The following is a 23,739-nucleotide window of genomic DNA, read 5'->3' as shown; positions in this document are numbered from 1 at the left end:
GACGGCGACGGCGACGCCTCTCAAGGCGGAAACGGGCGCCTAAGAGCTGCGCTCTAAAATTATCTTCGAAGAGCGAAATGACTGGTCACTCAAAATACGTTCGTCCTACGCATAGTCACCAGCGGGCCTTGGCTTGCGTCGGTGGTCCCATTGGTTGCTGGTGTCCTTGACCGTAGACGATGGGTCCGATGCCTTGTCACGGTGGATGGAGGCGGATATGTTTGAGATCGACCCACGATGCCGAGACGGAGCCGTGTATGTTAGTGCCGGGTTCCTAGACACCGGAGCGAAGCCGGCGAATACTTGAGACTTGACTACGGGACCTCCCTGTATGCGAAGAGCAGCGCTGGGTCCCAGTCCTTTGGCCTCTCTTGGCACATTCACCGTAACATCTGTTTCGTAGTGCCGTTAAACCTCTCGACCAAACCATTACAGGTCGGATGGTAGGGAGTGGTATGCAGGTGCTTTATTGATTATAAACGACTTATTTCTTTGATCAAGTCTCACGTAAAGTTGGTACCGCGGTCACTGAATGTCTCCGTTGGCCCCCCAGACCCCGTGAATATTTCTGCCAGCGCTTCGGCTACCTGCTGATATCCAGCGGCCCGCAACGCACCGCGTCTGGATAGCTTGTAGCCGTGTCCACCATGGTAAGGATATAATTGTTTCCTGCACTCGACATCTGTGTGGTGGGTCCAACTATGCCGGTGGCCAACTTATGGATTGGCGTCTCGATCGTGGGCATATTCCCAGTGGCGCCCTTGCCATTGGCACAGTGCGCTGAAAGACGTCGCACGCCCGGACATATCTTTTTGATTTCGCTTTGAATCTCCGGCCATAAGAACTCTTCTGCCACCAGGCCTAGTGTGTTCTTCATTTCTAAGTGGCCCAGCATGATATCATCATGTGTGATCGTCATCACCGTTGCTCTGAACTTCTTCGGAAGCACAAGCTAATTTGTCTTCCTTCCCAATGAGTACTGAGCAGTCCTGTATAACAAGTTAATTTTCATGACAAACTGGAACATCGTTCTGGATCTACGTTTCCTCGTGATCTTATTGATCTCATCAAAACACCTCTTAAGGGTGTCGTCTTTTTTTCTGCTCTCTATCAAGCTCCTCGGATGTTGCATCGACAATTGATGCCTGGGGTACATTCAGACGTGTTCCTTCGCTTTCCTTCGCCACACTTTGCGCGACGCTCGTGTCCAGAGCTGAGGCAACTTCCGTTAACTTTGTCTGACGTGACCCGTCATTGCTTTTTCCTAAACCGGACGTCTTGGGTCTGTCCGCTCGTACTTCGGGTCGTCGATTCATCTCTGCGCCGTCGTCAGGACCTCGCTCGTCAGCTTCATTTGTCTTTTTTCATCCAGGATCCGGGTCGTCTGCACTTTAAATCTGAGGAATGTTCCTTAGTACTATATCATACAATGAATCGCTAATACATTTCGATAAAACTGTTCCTGTATAAAATCGCGTCTGAATGGAGATTTTGGCTTCGGGCAGATACCTGACCGTCCGGTTCAATAGGAAGACACCACTCGATTTTCCGGTGAAGTTCTTGGCCGGAACCAGGTCATTTCTGACGACCACTGTGTTACACCCTGTGTCCCTGAGTACCTTCATTAGATTGTTCCCGAGCCGTCCCTCAAACACAGGCATGTTCTCTGCTAGGAACTTCGGAGCTTTCCCAAAGGCAGCGTTTGCTACCGAGATCTTGTCTCTGCTCTTCAGCGTGACAATCGATTCGTCTGGCTTGTCCCGTTCAGCTGGTGGATTTGTACAAATGCATGAGGCCAGGTGTCGTCCAGCCGGTCCTGTTTCAACGCGCCGACGCTTTAAACCCTTGCGCTTTGCTCCAACAATTTTCTGCCCTGTGTCCCAATTTTCAACAGAAGAAGTAGCGGCTGCTTCTTCTGGAGTCGCACTTTCATTCATTATTCTAGTCTCCCATTCGAGTATCCCCCCCCCCCCCCCCCCCCTTCCCCCCTTAAAATATTTCTGGCTATTCCACTGGCGTGACCGAAACACTTGGAAAGCGTCCTGGTATTTATACACGAACTCGGCTCTTTTACGCCACGTCGCGGTGGTGGCACGTCGGCCGCACTTCCGGTCTGGGGCTGTGGGCAGAAGTCATCATGCAGGACGTGCATTCCTGCGTTGTTTTGAAAGAAATCGGAAAAAAGCCTGCCTTCTCCTCAAAACGCCGCGACTGGGGCTATACCGCAAGAGTCGGGAAAAGTTTGAAGGTCAGTCTTCGTGTATTTTCTGCCTGCTCGGTTCCTCCAAAAACGCTAATAAATGCCGTGCAAAAAAAAAAAAAAAAAAAGGAAACCAGACGTTGTTGGGCCACGACTGCTTCTGCGGGAAGCAATTTTGGTTCAATTTACGGATACTTGTTGTCGTCAGATTTATTTGTTTTGTTCCAACATGAACACGGGAAAACCGCCAAGTTGTACGGACCACCTGCTGACTACGTTCAGTGCATCTTCAAGTTCAAACGGCTGCCGGTTCGTTCGAACTGTTGTCTGCTCGTTCAAACGACAGCGGCCCGTAGACCAAACGTTGACCCGGTAATTGCGACAAGTATGTACAGGCCCCAAAATGCTTTTAAGTATGAAGGTGGGTTGGCGTAAGCAGGCTCGATGTAAACAGTAGATACAATGAGACGTTGATCATTGTTACCAGTGGCCATCACCGACTTGTTATGCCTGATTCACTTGGTCCGATTCTGCTTGCGATTTCAGAATCGTCATCGACCATCTCAGCAACGGTCCACGTTTTTGCAGCCCGAGCGACGTCGCGACTGAAAAGTGCGAGCGAAATCTCTTCATGCGAATCAGGCTTTAGCGTACGTTCTGCGGCGTCCACGCGGAATGAATCACCGCATGTCACATTATTCACACGACGTTTTGCGGTGTAAGGAGCCTCGTTAATTTTACTGAGGCCGCTAAAGTAATCAAACATTGCCAGGAAGACATAAAATCAACAATCCAACGCGAAAATAAAAAGCACGGGGACTCACACCGATGCCGACATCGCCTTCCAATGGTTTGTTTATGGGTGACGGCGAGCTTCTTGCCCACACTTCATCGCGCATGCACGGCGTCGGTGGCGTCCGCTAGGGGCGCTCCGGTTTGTTTGTAAACATGAGTTGTTGTGTAAGAGATAGCAACGAGATAACGGATATTTACGACGAAAGAGGCATGCCTCGCTGACACTTCCGTGCAGGATGGTGCCTGGTTAACGTAAAATAAAACTATAAATCAAGATCTTCGCTTGAGGCGTAGGTTTTTTTTTATTCAGACAGCTGGAATGGACCTTTCACAGTAATATCGATTAGAGAGTAAATGATTCTGGTACCCTCTCTCTCTCTCCCTTCTGGCCCAGCAGAGAAGGAAGATAATTTTTTTGAATCGACCTCGAGGCAGAAGATAACCCACGATGGGGGCAAAGGCGAGTTTCTGGGAGCCGTATTCAATTCACAAGGGCTCAAAGGTCAAACAGGATGCAGCTGAAGTTTTGGGTGTCGAACGGTTAGGGTGGCCTCGAGCGCGCGCGTTGTTTTCTAGCCACTTAGTCTAGAACCCAGTAACGTGTCTAGGGGCAGAACATACTTGACAAAAGGTGGATTTGGAGTTTTTCGATTCTTTCCGATTTTTATCAAATTGAATCTGGGGTATAATTTTCGTGGTCCGTCGGTATTTACCGAGAACAGATAGCAAGCAGCATTGCGCATCGGACATCACGTGGGTGACATGCGATGCGCCTTCGCTCAGTCAGGGTCACGTTGTGGTCAGAGCCTCCTCTACGTGTTTGCAGTCGCTCAAAAGATCTCGATGCAATCTTTGTTATTAGGGCGACTGGAAAGCACGTGACTTGGCCTTAAGCTGAGTGCGGTAACAACTGTACTACTAAAGATGAATAAACGATTCCACGCCACTGACGCCGCCGACGCGAAGGAGAAAGTAGACCATTTTCAAAACCCCTTTGAGCTACAAAACCCTTTTGGCCACAAAGCATCTAGTGCACCTTTTTCCAGTAAGGAGCGCCTCATGAGGGTTTCGCCGCCTACTAAAAATGGAGGGCAACCAGCCTCGCCTTCTCCCATAGGAACAGATTAGTGTCGCAAGAAAACAGTGCCCCCCAAGAATGGCGAAAGGGCGGTCAAGGTCAAGGAAAAAGGGTGTGCGCGTGCGCGGACGCTTACTGGAAAAAGGCCCATTGTGTCAGAGTCCTCGCTGAATGCTGATACAGCACTCGTTCTCGGTCCGATCTGAGCTGAGTTCACATCAAACGCTGACTGCCCAAAGAGTGGCGAGCTCGGTTAGTTGGCGCAGCAGCTAGTAGATGGCGCGCTTTTTTTTACGCCCCCCCCCCCCCCCCCCCCCAATAATAATTACTGGTTACGCTACTGGCAAAAAGGCATCCTTTTGCGAGACCACCAGAACTTCTGATGTAAAATTAAACCGGACCGATAGAACACCACATTTTCCACAGAACACTTGGAGCAGACGACCACGCTCATAGGATGTCGGCGACCGTGGCGGGTTGTGCCGTTGCCACGATTGCCACAGCCGGTGGCAGTGTCGATCCTTACGCCATGTTTTGAGGCGGCGGAAACAAGAACCTTACCCTTGAGCGCAGAAAGAGCACATCGATGAAACATGGATGCCATCGGGTGTACCCGTCCTTATGGCCGGAGTGGGTTATTAACATAATTGACGTCGTCGTGGCGTCACCATGATTCTTGGGGGGCACTACCGAGACTTCCTTGAACGCCGCTAGCTTTGTTAGCCTGGTTCGGTGTCAAATGTTCGGTTTTGGTTTTGTTCCTGTTTGGTCAAAAATAACGATTTTGATCCGCTTTACGGTTTGCGGTCCGGTTCGGTTTGACACCTCGATTACATCGTTGTTGCTTTTTTCTCTTTTGTAGGGGCAGCCTTCAAGATGATGAACCCCAGTCATATACCGCCAGGTCTCGAGTATCTGGGGATGATCGACCAAATCATCATAAAACAGAAAGTCGAACTGCTTGAAGGTAAAACATTTAGTGTGAAGCGCGAATAGAGAGGAGCTGATTTGTTTTCTCTATCCCAGTGAGCGTGCATTCATCGCTTTTAAATAACGTTGTTTTGCACTCTTTCACCCACGCCGTGGTATTGCCAGAACCACAAACTACGGGCACATAAAATCGGGTCCGCGCCGTTTCGTCGAAACACGCTTCGTGGAAACACGTTGCGTGTAAAAGTTTACAGCTGTTTTATAGCAGCAAGTTTCGCCGACACCGTGACGTTTCGTGTACACGTTTTCCTGCGACAATTCGTCGACAACATACTCTTGCCTTGGCAACTAGGTGGGTTCGGTTAGATCACTGGCTTCATTCCATTCGCTCGAAGTGACTGAAAGCCCTGGAAGCCAGTGAAACCTAGGCGACCTAGGCGGCTCTGGTAGAGAAAAAAAAAAAAAGAAAAACATATTAGCAAATTCTAATTTTAGGCGTAAAGTCGACCACGCTACTTGCCTTAAACAGCTCGCTTCGCTCAAGGAAAACGGATTATAATCTCAGGCCCGAGTTTGCACCAAGTCTTTTCGGATCCTCCAAAGGTTCGGCAAGCTAGGCTACCCATTCAGATGCTGACGGCCGAGGTAATTTGAATGCACGGAAACATGCTTTCGTAACTTGCTAAGCTGATGTATGCTTGTTTGGTCTATATCGTTTAACTTTCATTCAAACTGGAATATGTTTTTTTAACAAAATAATTACTATTTGATATGTACGCATACAATTAGCCTACCATTCAAATAAATATGATAAAAATGCATTGCAATGCGCACAGTCGACCAAATGTTTTGAGGCCTGTTTACATTGCAAACTGACTTTACAGACATCTCAATTATGGCCTTTTGAGGGAAGAAGGTAGACTTTGTTCTCGTGGTCATCAAACTATATATATATATATATGTATAGAAAGAATGAAAATGGTTTGAATTCATATTCATTTCCCTTTCTTACTGCATGACGACTGTGGCTTATTATTGGCACAGGGACGACGAGAAATTATACTGTTTTGTTTGCTTTCCCACATAAATAATTTAATCTGATGCCTAAACCCATGTCTCCTGTTCATCTTTATTTCAGTTTTCACGGGCTTTGAAACTGCCAACAAATATGCCATCCTCAACAGTATGGGACAAGATGTGTTTTTTGCTGCTGAAGGTACGTTGGCTTTGAAGCTAGGACCCATCTCAGTTTTGGGTTGCACCCTCAACGCAGAGTCACGATGGGCGGTTGATTTCAAATCCTGTGTGGCTGGCCTCATAGTCCTCTTTGTACCTGCGAATTAAGTCCGTCATTTCTTTTTATCAATACTGCGGAGCCAGGAGAATCGACCACATAGGGCCTTCCATGATCACGATCTGAAGGTCAACTTTGCCTCTCTTCTTGGAGTAGTTAAAGATGACAACGTTGTGTCTATAGTAAACACTCTTCTTGTGTAAAGTAGTTTAACAGTTGTCAAAGTCCTCCAGATTTTTTGAGACTACAGTTAAAGGCCGACGTACAATCTCGGCTTTCCTTCAGGGAAGATAATCTTCTTAGCACTCCCCTCTCCTAAGCTGCGAGAGGAGCCAACTTCGAACAAGGTAAACAGTGGTGAGACTATAGAAAAGGAGGAGGCGGGCAAAGGTGGAAAGCGCGAAGTGTACGTCGGCCTCTAAACAAGGCGAGCGAATATTTTTCAAAAAGGTAACGGACTGCGCCAACCTTGTTAAAGTTTGTCAGGGATGCATACTCAATTTTTTTATGAATGCGTGAAGACTTGCATAATTGCTATATTATGATTTTCAATTTCAAAGACTACCCATGCGCGCAAGGGCTGTATGTCCTTTTAAAGATTACATGGAGTAAACTCCCAGCGTCTTGCGTTGATTTGATCAAGCAAAAAGCCGATTTATTCGAAGCGTGAATATATTTGATGCGTCCATTCAGGTTATGATTAGCTCATCACGCACAAGATCTTACTGATTAGATAAAGAAAACACTTTAAAATAGGGCACTGCCTCGAAAGAGAGCTCAGCTAACGTTTTGCACGAGCGATACATGGACTGCTGGAGGTAAGGCGGCAACGGAGGGTAAAGAGTGATATTTAACGAATGGTTGGCTGAATGTGGCTCAGTTTTGGCCTCTACTTCCCGTCAGAGTCGGCTGTTTTGAACAGTTATCGTAGGTACTGGGGAATACATTCGGGAAAGTGCGTCATCATGCCGGCTGATCTGTAGCTGGATGAATGCGATTCTTCAGAAGAGAACGGAGCATTTGAACATAGCCGGCGGGCTAGTGAAGCACTCTTCTAGCTCTGCACCAACTAAGCAAAGTTATAAAGTGCCGGAACGCACCGAGGGCAAATAAATCTTCAGATTTTGCAACGGTGTCTTTTTACTGCTTTTTTGTTTTTGATTTTTAGTTTTTTTTTTATACGAGAGGCTTTGCTTTCCTGTGTTGTCACGAAACTGCATCATTCTCTTGGTGAGATTGAAACTGAGCGCGGTCATAAACCGCCCTATTTGCAACACCAGAAGAGGTGACGCCTCCCAGCGGAGAAGACATGAAGGAGGGAAGTATGGAAGCGTCGCGTATTCAAGTGTGCACCGAAAACTAACGCTGCCTGGTGGCCTAAATGAAAGGGGATTAAATTCGCGCCGGAGTTCAAAATAGCGTGCATGAACACTGCCTGGCACTGCCGTGGCGTAGACGCCGCAGGCGAGGAGCTGCCCACTGGCAGAAGCAAAATGTGCAAACTGCAAAACTGGCCCTAAAATTAAAATTACGTACATTTTCAGACAATGCACAACCGTGCACTACCCGAAAAAATAGTGAGTAGGCAAAGGTTGTATTTTGTAAATAAATGTGATGAGATTGCATTCGATACAGTGGGAGTCATCTTCTGAAATTCGCACCCTATAAGGTATGTAGCGAAGGCGATACAGCAAACGTTCAGAACCCTAGTCACGGGAAATATTTCTATAGATACAACAGTCATCATCCTACAATTTTATGCACAGCCAGATTATTTACTTACGTAAACAGGGGGCTGAAAACGGATTCCTGCGGCACACGCAGCACACGATTATATTTGCCGAAGCCACTCTATTGACACATTGTTTTTTTCCAACAACTTCACCTTACGGCCACTTCAAAAGCACATCGGGAATGTTAGCAGTAGAAGCATTTTGCAATGAAAGGGTATACAATACAAAATCGAAAGCCTTACAGGAGTTCAAAAATGTGCAATAAACCTGATTATTACAGTTTAGCGAAGCCACTTAATCAATGTCTCTGGTGAGCTTTATTAACTCAGAATCCCAAGAGTAGCCCGTCTTGAAATCGCATTGCCTCGTGTGAAAAAAAATGCGACTCTTTAGATGACTGACTAAATTAGTATAAATAATGTGCTTTAACGTTTTACAAGAAGCGCCTGTTAAGAAAATTAGTATAAGCTTATAGTTTAGTTGTTTAGTCTCCACGTTTCAGAATATGAATATTTGACTTCTTTAAATCTAAAAATAATTGACTTTTTTTTTTTTTTTTTTTTTTTTTACGGGAGTCTTTAAACAAGATTATTAAGTAAGGGCCCACTGTAGGTGTGCCCGTTTTCAAGGTGTGGCTGGAGACACCATCTGGGACGGGGGCTTAGTTCGATTTGGCCTTCTATAATAGCAGTGTGAAGCCATATACAAAAATGTATCTCGTTCATTTGCGTACAAAAAATATTGTAATTTTCTAATTCACAATTAAAAATAGAAATTGCAATTTTCCTTTCTGCATTCGTACCTACCACATGGAAGAGAGCGACACTGTTGTTTTTAAATCATTGCATAGCTTCCTTCTCTAGCTTAACAGATTTGTTAAAAATAGTTGTACACTAATAGTTTGTGCACGTCAGTTATACAATCAGGGGGACATAGTTAAGGGGCTAACCGTGACGATCAGCCGGCTAATTGGCTAAAGTATGTTAATTAACTTTCGGAGGATTGAAAATGAACATGGTTTTAATTAGAAACTTGCTGAGCGTCATAAAAAGCCACTACATCTGTGAATACTCGAAAAACTTGGAGCACGTGGAAAGCACGGTGGAGCGCTAAAATAAAGTTACTCGTAAAATAAATTCGTAAAATTACTGATTTAGTGATTTTCGATGACGCTCTGTAAGTTTCTTCTTGGAACCGTACGTTTATTTTCGCTAGTAAAAAATAGAATGAACAAATTTTATTGAATTATTTAACTTATCGTCATAATTAGCGCCCCTATATTCTGTCCCCCTGGCCATATCACTCCCCAACAGAAAACAATTTAGTGTAGCTTTCACGGATTTTTGAGACAAATATTTTAAGCTTAAAAAGGAACACCTTGTATAAACAAGTCAAGCACATTACCCCTGTAGTAGTCAACTCTAGTTTTTGTTCCCACAAATCGAAATATAAAAATAATTTACAAAAGAAACACCGCTATGGAGGAAGGATATGGTGAAAATATAGGTTGAACATACAAACATTCTACATCTGGCAAATTAAAACCGCCTGCAAGAACTACATACGTTGCTTTAAGTCTTGATAAGATGTTGTTTAATTGAAAGAAGGAATGTGCGATGATTGAGCCACGTCGTTTATAACATTATGCAAATTGTAGCGCTGGTGTTAGAGACGCCATCAAATGTCACCAGGTTACATCGAGGAGCATGGTCCAGTCTTTGTAACACATGAGTTTCCGTAGTCGCGGGGAAACAATCCAGCCCATCCCAGGGTCCCGGTTCAAGGGTTTTTCGGTGTGAAGATCCGTCCCTCGTTCTCTAAACTACATCTAGCGCCGTCAGTCGTCCTTCGAGTGACGACTCTAGATCCTGTTAGCTCCAATGACCTACGGTGACCTGAATTATGTTCCCGAGACATCGCTTTTATGACCATTACAGTTGATATTTTCCACTCAAGTTACCACAAAAAAGCATTTCCCATCTCTTTCCAACTGATTATAATGCAAGTAAATGCAGAGGTGCAAGGGAGCTGAACAAGAATAGCGAAAATAATCCCCAAATAAGGGGAACAAGAGGGGCAAAGGACAAACACAAATCTCCAAACACAGCTAGGTGACTGGTGCTCGACAGAAAAACTCCGCCTGGTCCGTTGGTAGAGAGCTCCGCTGGTCAGTTGGTAGAGCGCTCCACTGGAAATTTATTTATCTATTTATTTAGATATCTTACACTCCCTCTAGGGGCATTATGTAAGGGGGGGGGGGGGGGAGGGGTTACAATGGAGAATAAATCGAAAGTACAGAGCACAAAAACAACAAAATCAACCACACTTAAGTAAACATACATCAAGGGCCCCAAAAAGTAGTTAAATCGAAAAAGAACTTGATTACGTTGACAAACAATGTTATCGGGCAAGTTGTTCCAGTCAGCAATGGCGGATAGAAAAAACGAGCAGAAAAACAAGGATGACTTACAAGAAATAAGTTTAATCTTACATGAGTTATCAATGCGGGTTGAAACATAAAACGGTTCAGAGAGAAGTGATGAGTGAAGTGGTGGCGAGTAGTACATTTTATTCAGAAGATATAGCTTTGATACCCTGCGGCATATCTCAAGTGAATGAAGGTCAGCACGAGTTTAAAGGTTAGTTACACTGGTATGACGTGATTAATCATAAAAAATGAAACGAACGGCTCAGTTTTGGAGTGCTTCCAGTGAGGCAGATAAGCAATGATAATGAGGATTCCAAATGCTGCAAGCGTATTCCAGGATCGGTCGAACAAGCGTGACGTATGCTAGTCGTTTAAGACAAGATGGGGCAGAATTAAGGTTACGTTTTAACTAACCGAGACTACGGTTAGCTCTAGAAAGAATGTAATTAGTATGCATGTTCCATGACAGATTCGAGGTTAGCTAGGTGAACTCCTGGGTATTTGTACGATTGAACAAATTCCAATGGGGTAATGTGACATTGACTGGGGTACAAACAAGAATTATTAGGACGAATAAAACGAACGTGATTGCATTTAGATGAGTTTAAAATCATGAGCCAATTAGTACACCATGAGTTGATATTTAGTAAGTCGTCTTGAAGGGCAGTAGAATATGATGGGTTACTGATCCGACGATAAATAACGCAGTCATCGGCGAAAAGAGAAATTTGAGAGGTCAAGGAGTTAGGTAAACCGTTTATATAGATAGAAAAGAGAAGCGGACCCCAGCACACTACCCCGGGGAATACCGGAGGTGACGGGAACAGGATTTGAACGGTGGTTGTTAGCGATAGTGCACTGGTTCCTGTAATGTAAAAAGTCTTTAATCCATTTTAATACATGCGGGTCAATATTTAGTGCAGATAATTTCCAGAGTAAACGCTGATGAGGAACGCGATCAAATGCCTTAGAAAAGTTGAGAAAAATATCATCAGTAACCTCATAGCCGTCCAAATTAGTGTGAATATGATGTAAAATAACAGCTAGCTGTGTCTCACAAGACAGTCCTTTTCTAAAACCATGTTGATGAGGTGAAAAGGAATGATTGTTCGCAAGTAACAAGGTTAGTATAGATCAGGGATGAGCAAAATACATGCAAATATGTATCGAAATACAAATACAAAATACTTCGTCAAAAATGTATTTAATTACAAATCTAATTACATTTCCAAAAAAGCATTTAAGTACAAGGTACAAATACAACCAAATGTATTTGGTCTCCTCCAAATACTTTTCCAAATACATTCCTCAAAATTTGCGTCAGCGACTTCAGGGCACCTGCAACCGGTTTCTCGGTATCTCATTTTAATTTTGCATCGCACACTCGGGAGTTAGTTTGCGAGGCTCCAGTAACGTAATAGAAATATAATCACAAAGAAAATGTAATCAGCTTGGACGTAATAGGTGAAAAAAGTACAGAGCTTCAAGCAGCTTTTTTCGTCGATTACATTTTGGTATAGACCAACAAAGAACCGAGACGACCAAGAGCGCAGCACTAGCTAGAGAATTTTTTATTGTTGCAACTCGAACCAGTTTCGAAAATCTGGCTGGAAAGCATCACAGGTTGTCACAGGCACGTATTTAGCCAGTCTGACTGTGAACGTCGATTTCGTCACTATTCATGCCCTGGACTAGCACCGTATTCACAAAGTCACTAAACGCTTGTGCTTGATTGAGGGACACTGCATTCGGTGCAGAACGTAGTTTTCTTCCTGCTCTAGACAGTGACAATAAATTTGAGGGATGTATTTTTGCCCACAAAATTGTATTTAATTACAATTGCATTTGAAGTACCCAAGTTTTAGTATTTAAATACACGCGTCAAATACAATACCCTATTTGTAATTAAATACAAATGCAAAATACACAAAGTATTTGAAATACTGCCCATCCCTGGTATAGATTATGTATTCAGGTAATTTACATGAGACACTAGTTATAGATATTGGCCTCTAGTCAATAGCAGATGATATATAACCACCCTTGAAGACAGGAATGGAGAGGTCCCTGGTTCGATACCCGGACCAGGCGGAGTTTTCCGGTCTCACACCAGTCACCTAGCTGCGTTTGGAGATTTGTGTTTTTCCTTTGTCCCTCTTGTTCCCCTTCTCCAGAAATTATTTTCGTCATTCTTGTCCAGCTTGCTTGCACCTTTGCATTTAATTACATCATAATCATAACCTTAAAATGCAAGCCTTTCACAGTTGTTTGTGTTAGACTGGTGGCAGCTGATAAAACCTGTTTGCTCTACTGACGTCTAACCCCTGGTTAGCTCAGTTGGTAAAGCGCTCCACTGGAAATGGAGAGGTCCCGGGTTTGATACCCGGTCCAGGCGGATTTTTTCGGTCGCGCACCAGTCACCTAGCTGTGTTTGGAGATTTGTGTTTGTCCTTTGTCCCTCTTGTTCCCCTTCTCAAGGGATTATTTTCACAATCCTTCTGACTGGCGCTTTTTTTGCCTCGAGTTTCATACCAAGGAGCCCTCGAACTAAGTCTTCAACAGGGGGCACTGCCTTTGCCGAAGTAGGTGGGTTGTCCTAGAGACATTCCAAGGTGTTTGTTTCCAGACAGCGACTGCTGCACGAGAAACTGTTGTGGCTCCATCCGACCTTTCGGAATGAAGATTATGGACAACACGGGCCGGGAAGTCATGTTCATCGACAGGCCGCTTCGCTGCGACACTTGCTGGTTCCCCTGCTGTCTTCAGGTGGGGCACCTTCCTTGCCGCCTCTTGATCGCGGAGGCGCGCACCACATTTCATATTCAGTGAGGTGTTTCCGAACTTCAAATGCGAAACTGGTTGTACGAACTTTCAGACGGCAGGGAGTATTGCCGCGGAGATCGAACCACAGGGGGCGCTTTGCTGAGCCTGTTTTCCACGGAGTTTGGCGTTTACCCAGCACAAGGCCTGTAGAGAGGACATCTTTACGTCATTTACCTCGATCAAGAGCGGGGCTCAGGTTGGAAGCGAGGGGTGCGTCCGCGTTTGGTTGGAACTCGTGCTCGGACCGTGTTTCACTGATTAGACGCGAGCCCCAGGTTGCGCTGTCGTGGCGTTCGGCTATGTCAGCCGAGCCCTGAGTCTGAAGCCTGAGCAAATAATTCATGTTGTTGTTGTACCGGTGGGTTTAGTTATCAACTTTGCCGCTGGGGGCGCGGCTGTTGGATCTCCTCCCTGGAGAGCTCGGATTGTAGATAGGGTTCAACTCAAACCGTGGGGAGCGTTCGAAATTAAATGGCGGACGCCTCCTGCCAACGTTACTAGAACCACTCAGTTGGGAAACTGCCACAGAGACTGCCCTGAAAAAGTGGCCCCAATCTGTCCACCACAACCGAGCTAATGGCGAACACAACGCCGCCATTTCTCCCGCAGCGGCCATTCGACGAACTGCATGTTACTTCTATTTTGGCTTTAATCGGCCATTTTGGTGCCGAAACAGATACATCGGAAGAGGTTACAGGGATGCCACCCCCGTCTCCCCAGCGGACGCGCCGCGAATTTCTATCGAAGTTAAAATGCACCTAGGTCGGGACGCGCTACCGCTGAGGCATGGTTGTATAAAAACAATATTAATTGTTCCGTAAAACCTTGCAAACTAAAGATTATAAAAACATCACGCGCCCTTCATTTTGTACTAAACTCCAACAAATTTCATACAAAAAGAGTCTTTTCCGTTTGTTTCTTCGCAAAAACGTGCTTTCTAAAAGCTCAAGGTGACCACAGTACAGACAAATGACAAAGAGTGGCGCTGTTGTCGTATTTAGCTCGGTCTCGGTGGACGCCAGCGGCCCAGGTTTCGACGGCGAGTTTCCCAACTGAGCGTTCTAGTAACGTTGCCTCCTGCAGAGATTGATCGCAAATGCGCATGCGCTGCATTGTCGCGTGGTGAAGAGGAAAGCAGTCGGAAAGGCGTAGGCATTTGCAGACGATCAACGCTCTGGTCACCTTTTCGCAGCTCGTGTTGCAAACGCGGCCTACAAACCACGTGACAACGATCGAGCAGTTGGAAGCTCTCAGTAATACAGAGAGTTTCCAACAACTCCCTAAAAATGTCTGCCCTGGAATGCCGGTATTTGCGTCTCTGCTGTCTTGTTTGAGCTTGGTCAGTCCACTAAGATGGCCAACCTGTGTTCTTTAACGTTTATGCTATCCTTAGATATAAAGACCTTATAAAGCTCATATTATTGAAGATGCTTGGAGGGGCCTATTTGTAAACAAAATAACTTCTTGGTATGTTTACGCGTAGGTGGTACTTGGAAAAAGACTAATAAGTGCGCTGGCAGCGGTGTTTGTGCAAGGTTGTGTATAGGCAAAGTAAAAGCAGCTAACCAATGTATAAGCATAAACATCTAACCTAGGTATACTTATTCGTATAAGTAAAGCAGCTAACCTCGACGTGACGGCGCTTGCTTGGCTAACAAAATTCTGTTACACGTAGCTTGGAACACGTAAGGAAAAGCGCTTCGGATCTAATGCTTCTGGCTCTGGAGTTAAAAAAAAAAATTTCATGGTGCAAAAAAAACAAAAACATTTGAAGTTTTTTTGTTTTTTTTTAAACTCAGAACTGTACAATCAGGATTCTATTTTCCGCTGACGCAATAGACGCAGCGGTTGAGGATAGTACTGCCGGTGAACGCCATTGCTATTGCAGTAACCGTACGGGGGTACGCCAGCTGATTGTTTACTAAAATAAGATAATGGAGCACAGTAGACTGCTCCTGGAGTAGTCCTATGTACTAGAGACGCGAACCACTTCACGGCGGCAGCAGCGAGCGGGCGTTAGATGTTCGGTACAGCCCATGGGTACTGCCCAAAAAATGGAGAATAGCCGGTTTGTCGTCTGCTATCGGGATTGAGCGCGTGCCCTTTCCCTTTTTTAGTCCGGCAGTTTCGTGTAAATGCAAGGATGTATCAAAATGGCGCCGCTCTGGGAGCACTTGGTGGAATGGTTCATACTCGTGGGCCGCGCTAGAACGCGGAACACCGGCGTCCGGCGCTTGGCTCTCGCATTCGAACGTGTTCGTTGAGTGCAGTCGAGACAAAGCCAGCTAGCTTCAGGTCTACCCACTAATCATTTCAATCAGAGCTCGGCGTTCTGACGTCTCCTCCTCTTTCTCAATCTCTTGGCACATGTGCTCGATGTCGGGCTTTGATGGCAAGTCCCGTTGTCCTTCTCTTCTCAGACGATGGAGGTGATGGCGCCCCCGGGATCTCCCATCGGCTACCTGGTCCAGGAGTGGAGCATCCTCTACCCCAAGTTCAGGGTCGAGAACGCGGCCCACGAAACTGTGCTCAGGATCGAGGGCCCCGCGTGCCGGTGGCGCTGTTGTTCCGACGTCGTTTTCCAAGTAAGCAAATACGGTGTGCCTGGAACGCGTCTTGGACTGTCGCGTTTACTTGCGTTATCCTGCCCGTACATCAAAAAGTGGCCGCGAAGTGGCAACAAATGGCGTCACAGAAGTCGGCGTGTCGCGCTGTCGGATACCCCGATCCTGGCGGTAGGTGCTAGAAGTTCTGGCAAAAAGTACGATTGCTTTCTTTGCAACGTCCCTACTCCCGGCTGCCGAAGCTTCCGTGGTCTGTCACACTGGAGAGCGACCTGCAGCAGAACGGGCGTCTGCCACATCCAGCACCGCTGCTGGGACACCGCCAGGATCGCGACCGGCGAAAAAAACCTGCTTGTGTGTTAACCGGAGCCCTTTTCTGCCGTGCTCCAAATAAGCTTTGGCATATTGGTGCACTGCTGGTCAAAAAGATTACATGGAGGGATGTGCTCGTGGGCGCTGTCATTGTGGAAGCGGGCGTTTTCTGCGACTTGCCTGCTAAGCCTCCTCGTAGCATAGAGCACGGATACTGTTTGATTTACTAGAGAACGTCATTAAGCTTGTTTTCAACATATTATTTTGCACAAAAACTACCTCTTGGATTCAAGATCACAATATGCGATGAGATCACTAATTTCAATTTTCGCGTTCTGATAGAGTTCCATTGAATTCCTTCCGTCGAGCACGCACTCTGGCTGCTTCACAGCTTGAGGGTATTTTCAAAGCAAGATGCCAATTCAGGATTTTGCCAAATTTCACTCAACGAAGGCATTAAGAAAATACTTTCATTGTACCGTTCGGAAGTTTTTTCTCCGCTGGACTACCATTTAACATCGTGCGTCCGGTTTAGCAGACATCCAAAGGCATCCAAAGGCATCTGCGTGTGCTCTTGCAAGAAAGTTTCAAAGTAGTAAGTCATATGAACGATATCCTCATATGGTGCTACTGGAGAAGAATACAACACGAGGCTTCGTATTGTGCTATAACGAGTGACCAAGGCTACGCTGACGCTTAACAAAACCAGGGGCCCATTTAACATCCAGCAGCCTTATTTCTACGTTATCTGCTGGACCACGACGGCATTAAACTCGATAAAAGCAAGACTAAAGCCATTGTGAAGATGGAAAGCCTGAGATACAAAGGCCAGTTGCAAAGAATACTGGAGGTAGCGGCATACCTTACTACTTTGTGAAAAACCCTGTTGACATTTTTCGCCAACTTGTTTTTTTGCTGTAGAAAAAGCGGGGGTTTATTTCTCCACAACAATGAATATTTGACAAGTGGAAAAAAGGGGTATTGCCTCGTCCTGTATTCATAGTGTACGACCGCATGAAGCGTATACGGTTGTCAGCGCAGACACTTCTCCTTTCAGACTTGGTGCAATGATCTGACAGCGACAAATTCGGAGGAAGTTAGCAGTCATTGCCTTTGCTAAAAGTTTGTTCTCGGAAGCAGGAACGCGCTATGGGGAAATTGAGAAATAAACTCTTGCGTTAGTCTGAAATTGTAAAAAGTTCAGCGGATAATTGGTTTGCAAAACGTTCAAGCTGAAGACGAAATCGACGACAAACCGCTTGTTTTCATTTTTAAACATACCAATGATTTGGCTGTGAAACTAAAAACAAAATTTGCAACCAGCGTTCAAAAAAGGTCGTCTTGCCGCTGACAACACTTTCCAGAGCACCTTGCAGACAGGAAACACAGAACTACAAAAGTACGATGATAATGCCATTAATGCAAAAGTGCAAGCGAGTTGGACAAGAATCCCGATAAGAATTTTCAGAGAGTGGGAACAAGTAAGACAAAGGACAAACAGGAATCTCCAAATACAGCTAGGGGACGTTGCGCGACCGAAAAAAATCCGCCTGATCCTGGTGTCGAACAAGAGACCTTTCCCTTTCCAGTGGAGCGCTCTGCCAACTGAGCTAACCAGGAGTTAGACGTCAGTAGAGCAAATGGGTTGTATCAGCTGCCACCAGACTAACACCAACAAGGGTCAACGGCCTGCATTATAAGGTTATGATGTTAATGCAAATAATCCAAAGATGCAAGCGAGCTGGACAAGAATGACGATAATAGTCTCTGGAAAAAGGGAACAAGTGGGACAAAGGACAAACACAGACTTCCACACGGTGGCAGGTCAAGAACGAAGCGGAAGCACCGCCCACCTCTTTCCACTTTAGTAGCGCGAACGCTGGAGAGGAGGCGACCTCATCTCCACCGTTCGCTCCGCTGAAGTGGAAAGGGTTGGAAGGAGCTCCCACTTCGTTCTTGACCTGTCACCGGCTATAGTGCGTGAGCTAACGACATTATTATTTTAATTTTAAAATGCAGGCCGGTCACCCTTGTCGGTGTTAGACTGGTGGCAGCCGATAAAACCCGTTTGCTCTCCTGGCGTCTAACTCCTGGTTAACTCAGTTGGTAGAGAGCTCCACTGAAAGTGGAGAGGTCCCTGATTCAACACCAGAGCCAGGTGGATTGTTTCGGCCGTGCACCAGTCATCGAGCTGTGTTCAGAGATTTATGTTTGTCATTTGTCGCACTTGTTCCCCTTCTCCAGGTATTTTTATCTACATACAGAAGTGCGTTGCAACTTTCATCTGTTACATGAGGAATTATCTTCCAGTCAAGGAATATTGCCTATGACTACAAGAAAGGATGAATTCGAATGCAGTTTGTGCTCAGTTCCGGAAGCTGAACAGAAAGCAGTAGCCATAAAGGCGGGGTTTGAAAGAATATCCCAGTCTATTTTTTGAGTTCCGTCAGCAGCTGATCTTAAAGGACAACTTGTAAGTGGCCGCGTTGTCTTCCCCGACTTGCGCAAAAATACAATTTATCTTAAAGCCCACTGTAACAAACGAAAGTACAGCATAAATGGCTACACGGACAAATCGCGACTGACGGCCTTTTCAAATGACGCAGTATTACGCAAAGTTTTTGTGCGAACTTAGGCGTCTTCACCATCGCCCCTTTCCAGCGCTGACAGTGCTGACGCCTGACGGCGCCGCAGTCACGTCTTTTGGCAAAATTGCTCCATATGTGATGCGGCCCTTAGGCTCATATTCTGAAACCCAGTCTAGAAGCGAGGTTTTGTCAACATTTGAAAGTGAAACCCTCTAGAGCCAGCAGCTTTTTTTATGTTGGATACCTGACAACAATAAGAAACGAAGGTTTACGGACACGCATGGTGATCAGAAATCCCCTTGCCCCCCCCCCCCCATTCCCACAGGGCGAATGATATGCCTATTGGGTGATTCCCACAGGGCGAATGATATGCCTATTGGGTGATTCCCACAGGGCGAATGATATGCCCATTGGGTGACTTGTGACTAACAATGCATCCACTAGCCCCCGTTATGTAAAGATTTTATTTGTAAAGCGCCATCGCACGCACTTTATTTTATCTCTCCTCACACGTTTGTTTCCTCGGTGGTTTTTCATCATAGGCCTATATACACGGTAATTACTTAAAGGAAAACTTAAGTTAATTCTGAGATGTCTATTTATGGTGATAACTCAATCTTCGGGTTATGTGCATCCTAAAAAACCCAACATTACACTAATTTTCAACTATGTCCTTTAATCAGCTCGCCTGTACTCTTTCTCTTATGTTATTCAAAGATCGTGACGTGCTCTTCTTTTTGAGCCTCGAAGCAGACACCAGGGGGTGCCGTGGGACGTCGTTTTCAAACAGTAATTACTGTATCGGGCTTATCATGTACAGCGCCCCGCATGACAAGGCACTAGTCAATGCAGTGCGCCCGGCGCTATCTGATAAATACTGCCGACGTTCATTAAACTATGTTCTTGTTGCTCTGCACACGATCCGGTCGACTGCCTCTTTATCGTCAATGATACAATTACCGTATTACGTCTCCTACGTCCAAACAGTTTAATTTGTTTTTTTTCACAATATAATGCAGAACGCGTCTAAAAAGAGCAGTGTTTGTGGCATTCGAAATCTCCGAGCAATTAACTATCTTCACTGGTCAAATATTGGTGGTAATGAGGATTCGAGAATACTCCCCCCCCCCCCCCCCCCTTCAGGAGAAAACAGTGCCCATGTCCCCCCAAGAGAAACTAGTGACCGTGTGCTGTGAGTTTACAAGGACGTCTTGCAGTCTAGAGCTGTTCGTTTTTATTTAAAATCCGACGAAACATTTATTGGCAGTCCAACAAATAATAACCCATTAAAAAGAAGCTTCTACAGGAAGCACTTGGGTGCTCCCTTTAATATATCTACACCTTTCTTTATACAGACGTTCTTGAAGTGTACGCTCATACTGCGATTGTAGTACTTCACTGAAATCTTCGAGCTCGACAAGTGTTCATCGAAGCAAACACTTCTCGCTTCCACGTGAGCATAATGTAACCACTGTGGTTCATTTTGACGGCGGTCCAAAAATCACTGATAGAAATGCGCACCTTAAAAATAATGTACAGAAATAACTTGTAAACATTAGGTAATTAAATTTCAAATTATCAAGTCATACTTGTGCGCTAGCATCCGGCGCGGACGATAACGATATTTTGATGAACGATTTATTACCCCTGCCGCACACCAGAATTTCATGTCATTTTATAAAGTTTTCATAATTTCATTTTAATTACGTCATTCATGTCGCTTCATTCACGTCAATATTATCATTTCATTAAGTTGCTATTATTTCATTTAATTAATGCCATTAGGTGATTGGCGAATCAGCTCTCGATCCTTACTACGTGCTTCGCGCTCTTTGATTGGCCGATCAGATAATTTCATTAAATTTAAGTTACATTAAATTTTACCGTCTGAAAGGGGTATTAGTTGATCCTCACGTTAAAAAAAAAACAACGAAAAACTGCATTTGTTGGGCGTTGATTCGACGGGGTAGGTACGCACTTGCTAGTAACCGAAGCCAGTGCAAATATTGAATGCTTTCAAGTTCACATATAAACGAAATTTTCTCTTGTTGAGCAAAGTGGCCACTGCTACATTTTCCAGGTGCTCTCTAAAGACGGACTTCATCAAGTTGGGAAAATCACCAAACAGTGGTCAGGTCTTCTGAAAGAGGCCTTCACGGACGCCGACAACTTCGGGGTGTCCTTTCCAATGGATCTGGACGTCAACATCAAAGGCGTCCTGGTCGGGGCCGCCTTCCTCATTGTAAGTCACCACTTCGCTGCTACGCCAACGTTCAGGGGAACCATAAACGTAGGGCTCCGGCCAAACAGCAAAATTATTGTCATATGCGTTGAAAGCCATTCGTCCTGAATCTAAGTTGTTCGCTTTTAAACGAGAAAATTTGATGCAATTATTTGAAAATTACATTCGCTACCAGCCTAGTTCGGCAAAACTCATTCGCAGTTTCTTTATAATTAACTGAGTAATCTGCACGACAGAGACGCAGAAGAGAATAGCACGTAAAATTAATAAAAAAGCAGACGACTTGTTGATATTTACATGCGTTACACATGCGCTACTAAATATATTTGATTATGTGATATCCTAAGTACGTGTTTTATCAAAGAACTTCATATAGTAAACGACTTAATTTTGGGGAGCTCAATATTTCGCATTTTAGGTCAAAGCTGAAGTTTTGGAATAATTCGCTGGTTCTAATTTTCGCGACGCGGTGGGATCTTCATGTAGATTCCAATGTGTTTATATTTTAGCGTAATTGTTCGCGGAACCTGTTTGTCGCGAATTGTAGATGATTCGCGAAATTCGCGAAAATTAGGTCCTTGCAAAAATTATGTTGTTTACAGTAGTTACTTTTGTATATTAAAATGAGAAGAAGAAAGTGCCGTCCTTGTTCCTATGAGGTTTCAATCCCATGTTTTGATGACAGTCTTGATTCCACATACATAATGTTGCTCCAAATTTGACGCCAACAGGCGTCAACTGTTAACAAAACAGAGCTAATAACTACCATCCCCAGTGCAAACCGTGTGCTATCATATTTTAATATTATTTAGGACGATAACAGCCCTGAAATTCCTTTCGTTTTTCGTAGTACGGTACTCAAATTGGTTACTATAGTGAATTAACCTTTAAGTTAAATGACACTAAAAGATTACTTGTGAGAGAGACCAAGCTTAACGTCATACATAATGGAAATGACATGCGCTAAAAATTAAATTAACGTTGCCATGTGGCGGAGGTATAGGAATTGTGTGAATTAGACTGAAATTTAGGACGATTTAGAGCCGCGCTGTCAGTTTCGAAATTTCGTGCTGCAGGTTTTGAAAATATAGGCCTAGTATTAAATTAACCTGTTAGTCTGTAGAAAATAACATGGCAGCAAAAGCAGACATCACTGAAATTTTTTTCTCCTTTTATAAACACTGTGATTCTTCGCACCCCCTTCAATATATCCAATGAATGCGTTGTCTCTTTGGATTTACTGACTTCGTCAATTTGATAACCCGGTCTTGGTTGTGTCTGCTTTGCGGTTGTATTTGCATGAATGGTGTAAAAGATTTAATGGGTGTGGATGAATGCAGTGTGTATACTGCGTATAATGAGTGTAATGTTGGACATAAAAACAGATTGCATTAAATTTTCGTTGATTGTGGTGCCACAATATGTGCGCCAGTGCAACGAATATGTGACTGGTCGGGCGTGCTAACCCAAAGAAAGGAATGGCGTAGAAGCTTGTGCATTTTAGGCATGTTTTCTCTCTTTCTTTCTTTTGCAGGACTTCATGTTCTTCGAAAAACAAGGCAACCGCGACTCAGACGCCTTGTTTGGAATGTGTTGAATAGCGACAGCCACGGTCGATACAACGGCTCAGTCATTTTCGTCCCAAAACGATGATGCAACATATGTCACGGAATGCCAATGAAAGTCACAAAAACAGTGCCAACATAATTATTGAACGATAAAATACACAAACACTATTTTTGTTTTTATTTTTAATGTTTGTAATAACGGTAAGTAACATGAATCTTACAACAAAATAAAAATGTTTTGAAGATGATGGTCAGTTATCACCAAGCTTTTATAAAATCTTAATCTATTAAAAAGAAACAAATGCACATATCTTCCACAGAGATTTGTAGAGGGTAGGATTGGGAAATTTCTAGAATACTGGCATAGGTTTCAGCACATTGACGTATACCTAGGTTCTTTTTTACTTTCTATGAAGTGTTATGAGTCGGATTTTGGGAACTAACGAAAGTTCGTGCATTGCTTTAGATCAGGGGTGGCCAGGCTGGCCTAGCCTAAGAGCCGCAAACAAAACCACGGAACTTCTAAGAGCCGTGCGGGGGGGCAAACATAACTTTCGTTTTTTGTTCAAAGTCTGACTGTACGTATGGGTGCACAAGGCTGTACGACTGTACGTATGGGAGTACAAGGTGCCAAACTAAATCCTTTCTTTTCTTTTCTTTTTTTCTGGGGAAACGCGGAAAGGGGCGAAAGAGGGGGGGGGGGGGGGGAGGTGTTCCCTTACTAGGGATGCGCGAGCCGCACTTGGACCAGCAAAGAGCCGCATGCGGCTCACGAGCCGCGGTTTGGCCACCCCTGCTTTAGATGCTCACAAAGCGTGCAAGAATAAAAAAAAACAGCTTGGGTAGGACGTAAGAGTTTGGGAACGACAATAATTGCATTCTGGAGCAACTTTGAAGCGTCGGAGCGAGTGCTTCGGAGGACTGGGCTCGGGTTAGAAAATAATGTAATTATTAGGCGATGATTTTACTTTTAACGTAACCAAACTGAAATGACGGAAGTCATGCATTGAAGCAAATTCGGCTATAGTGTTTCAGAAAGATGACTACCTTTCTTGGCACCGCAGATTCCGATCACTCTACGCTTTCTTATGATTCTCCCTCTTGCTTCTAAGCCTGAGTCACAACGGCCCTCTGATAGTCCCTATCCTGATTCATGAACCATCAAAAAAGTCGCAGAATCGAGA

The 23,739-nt window shown here is 44.7% G+C and overlaps 1 protein-coding gene across 1 annotated transcript in view; it reads left to right on the top strand.

Moving 5' to 3' along the window:
* Positions 1-22,803, top strand: part of LOC8027994 (phospholipid scramblase 1) — a 28,575-nt gene extending 5,772 nt beyond the window's left edge. Inside the window, exons 2-7 of the mRNA XM_029973091.3 lie at positions 4,936-5,040; positions 6,142-6,219; positions 13,085-13,224; positions 15,702-15,866; positions 20,826-20,987; positions 22,522-22,803. Coding sequence (XP_029828951.3) covers positions 4,936-5,040; positions 6,142-6,219; positions 13,085-13,224; positions 15,702-15,866; positions 20,826-20,987; positions 22,522-22,584 — 713 coding nt within the window. The 3' untranslated portion in view covers positions 22,585-22,803. The remainder of the gene's footprint in view (positions 1-4,935; positions 5,041-6,141; positions 6,220-13,084; positions 13,225-15,701; positions 15,867-20,825; positions 20,988-22,521) is intronic.
* The last annotated feature ends 936 nt before the right edge of the window (positions 22,804-23,739 follow it).

Source organism: Ixodes scapularis, unplaced genomic scaffold (assembly GCF_016920785.2).
Source record: "Ixodes scapularis isolate PalLabHiFi unplaced genomic scaffold, ASM1692078v2 PGA_scaffold5__190_contigs__length_132052651, whole genome shotgun sequence".
In the NCBI taxonomy this organism is placed as follows: domain Eukaryota; kingdom Metazoa; phylum Arthropoda; class Arachnida; order Ixodida; family Ixodidae; genus Ixodes; species Ixodes scapularis.
The sequence above is the reverse complement of the archived record's forward strand: the minus strand, read 5'-3'. Positions and strand labels throughout refer to the sequence as shown.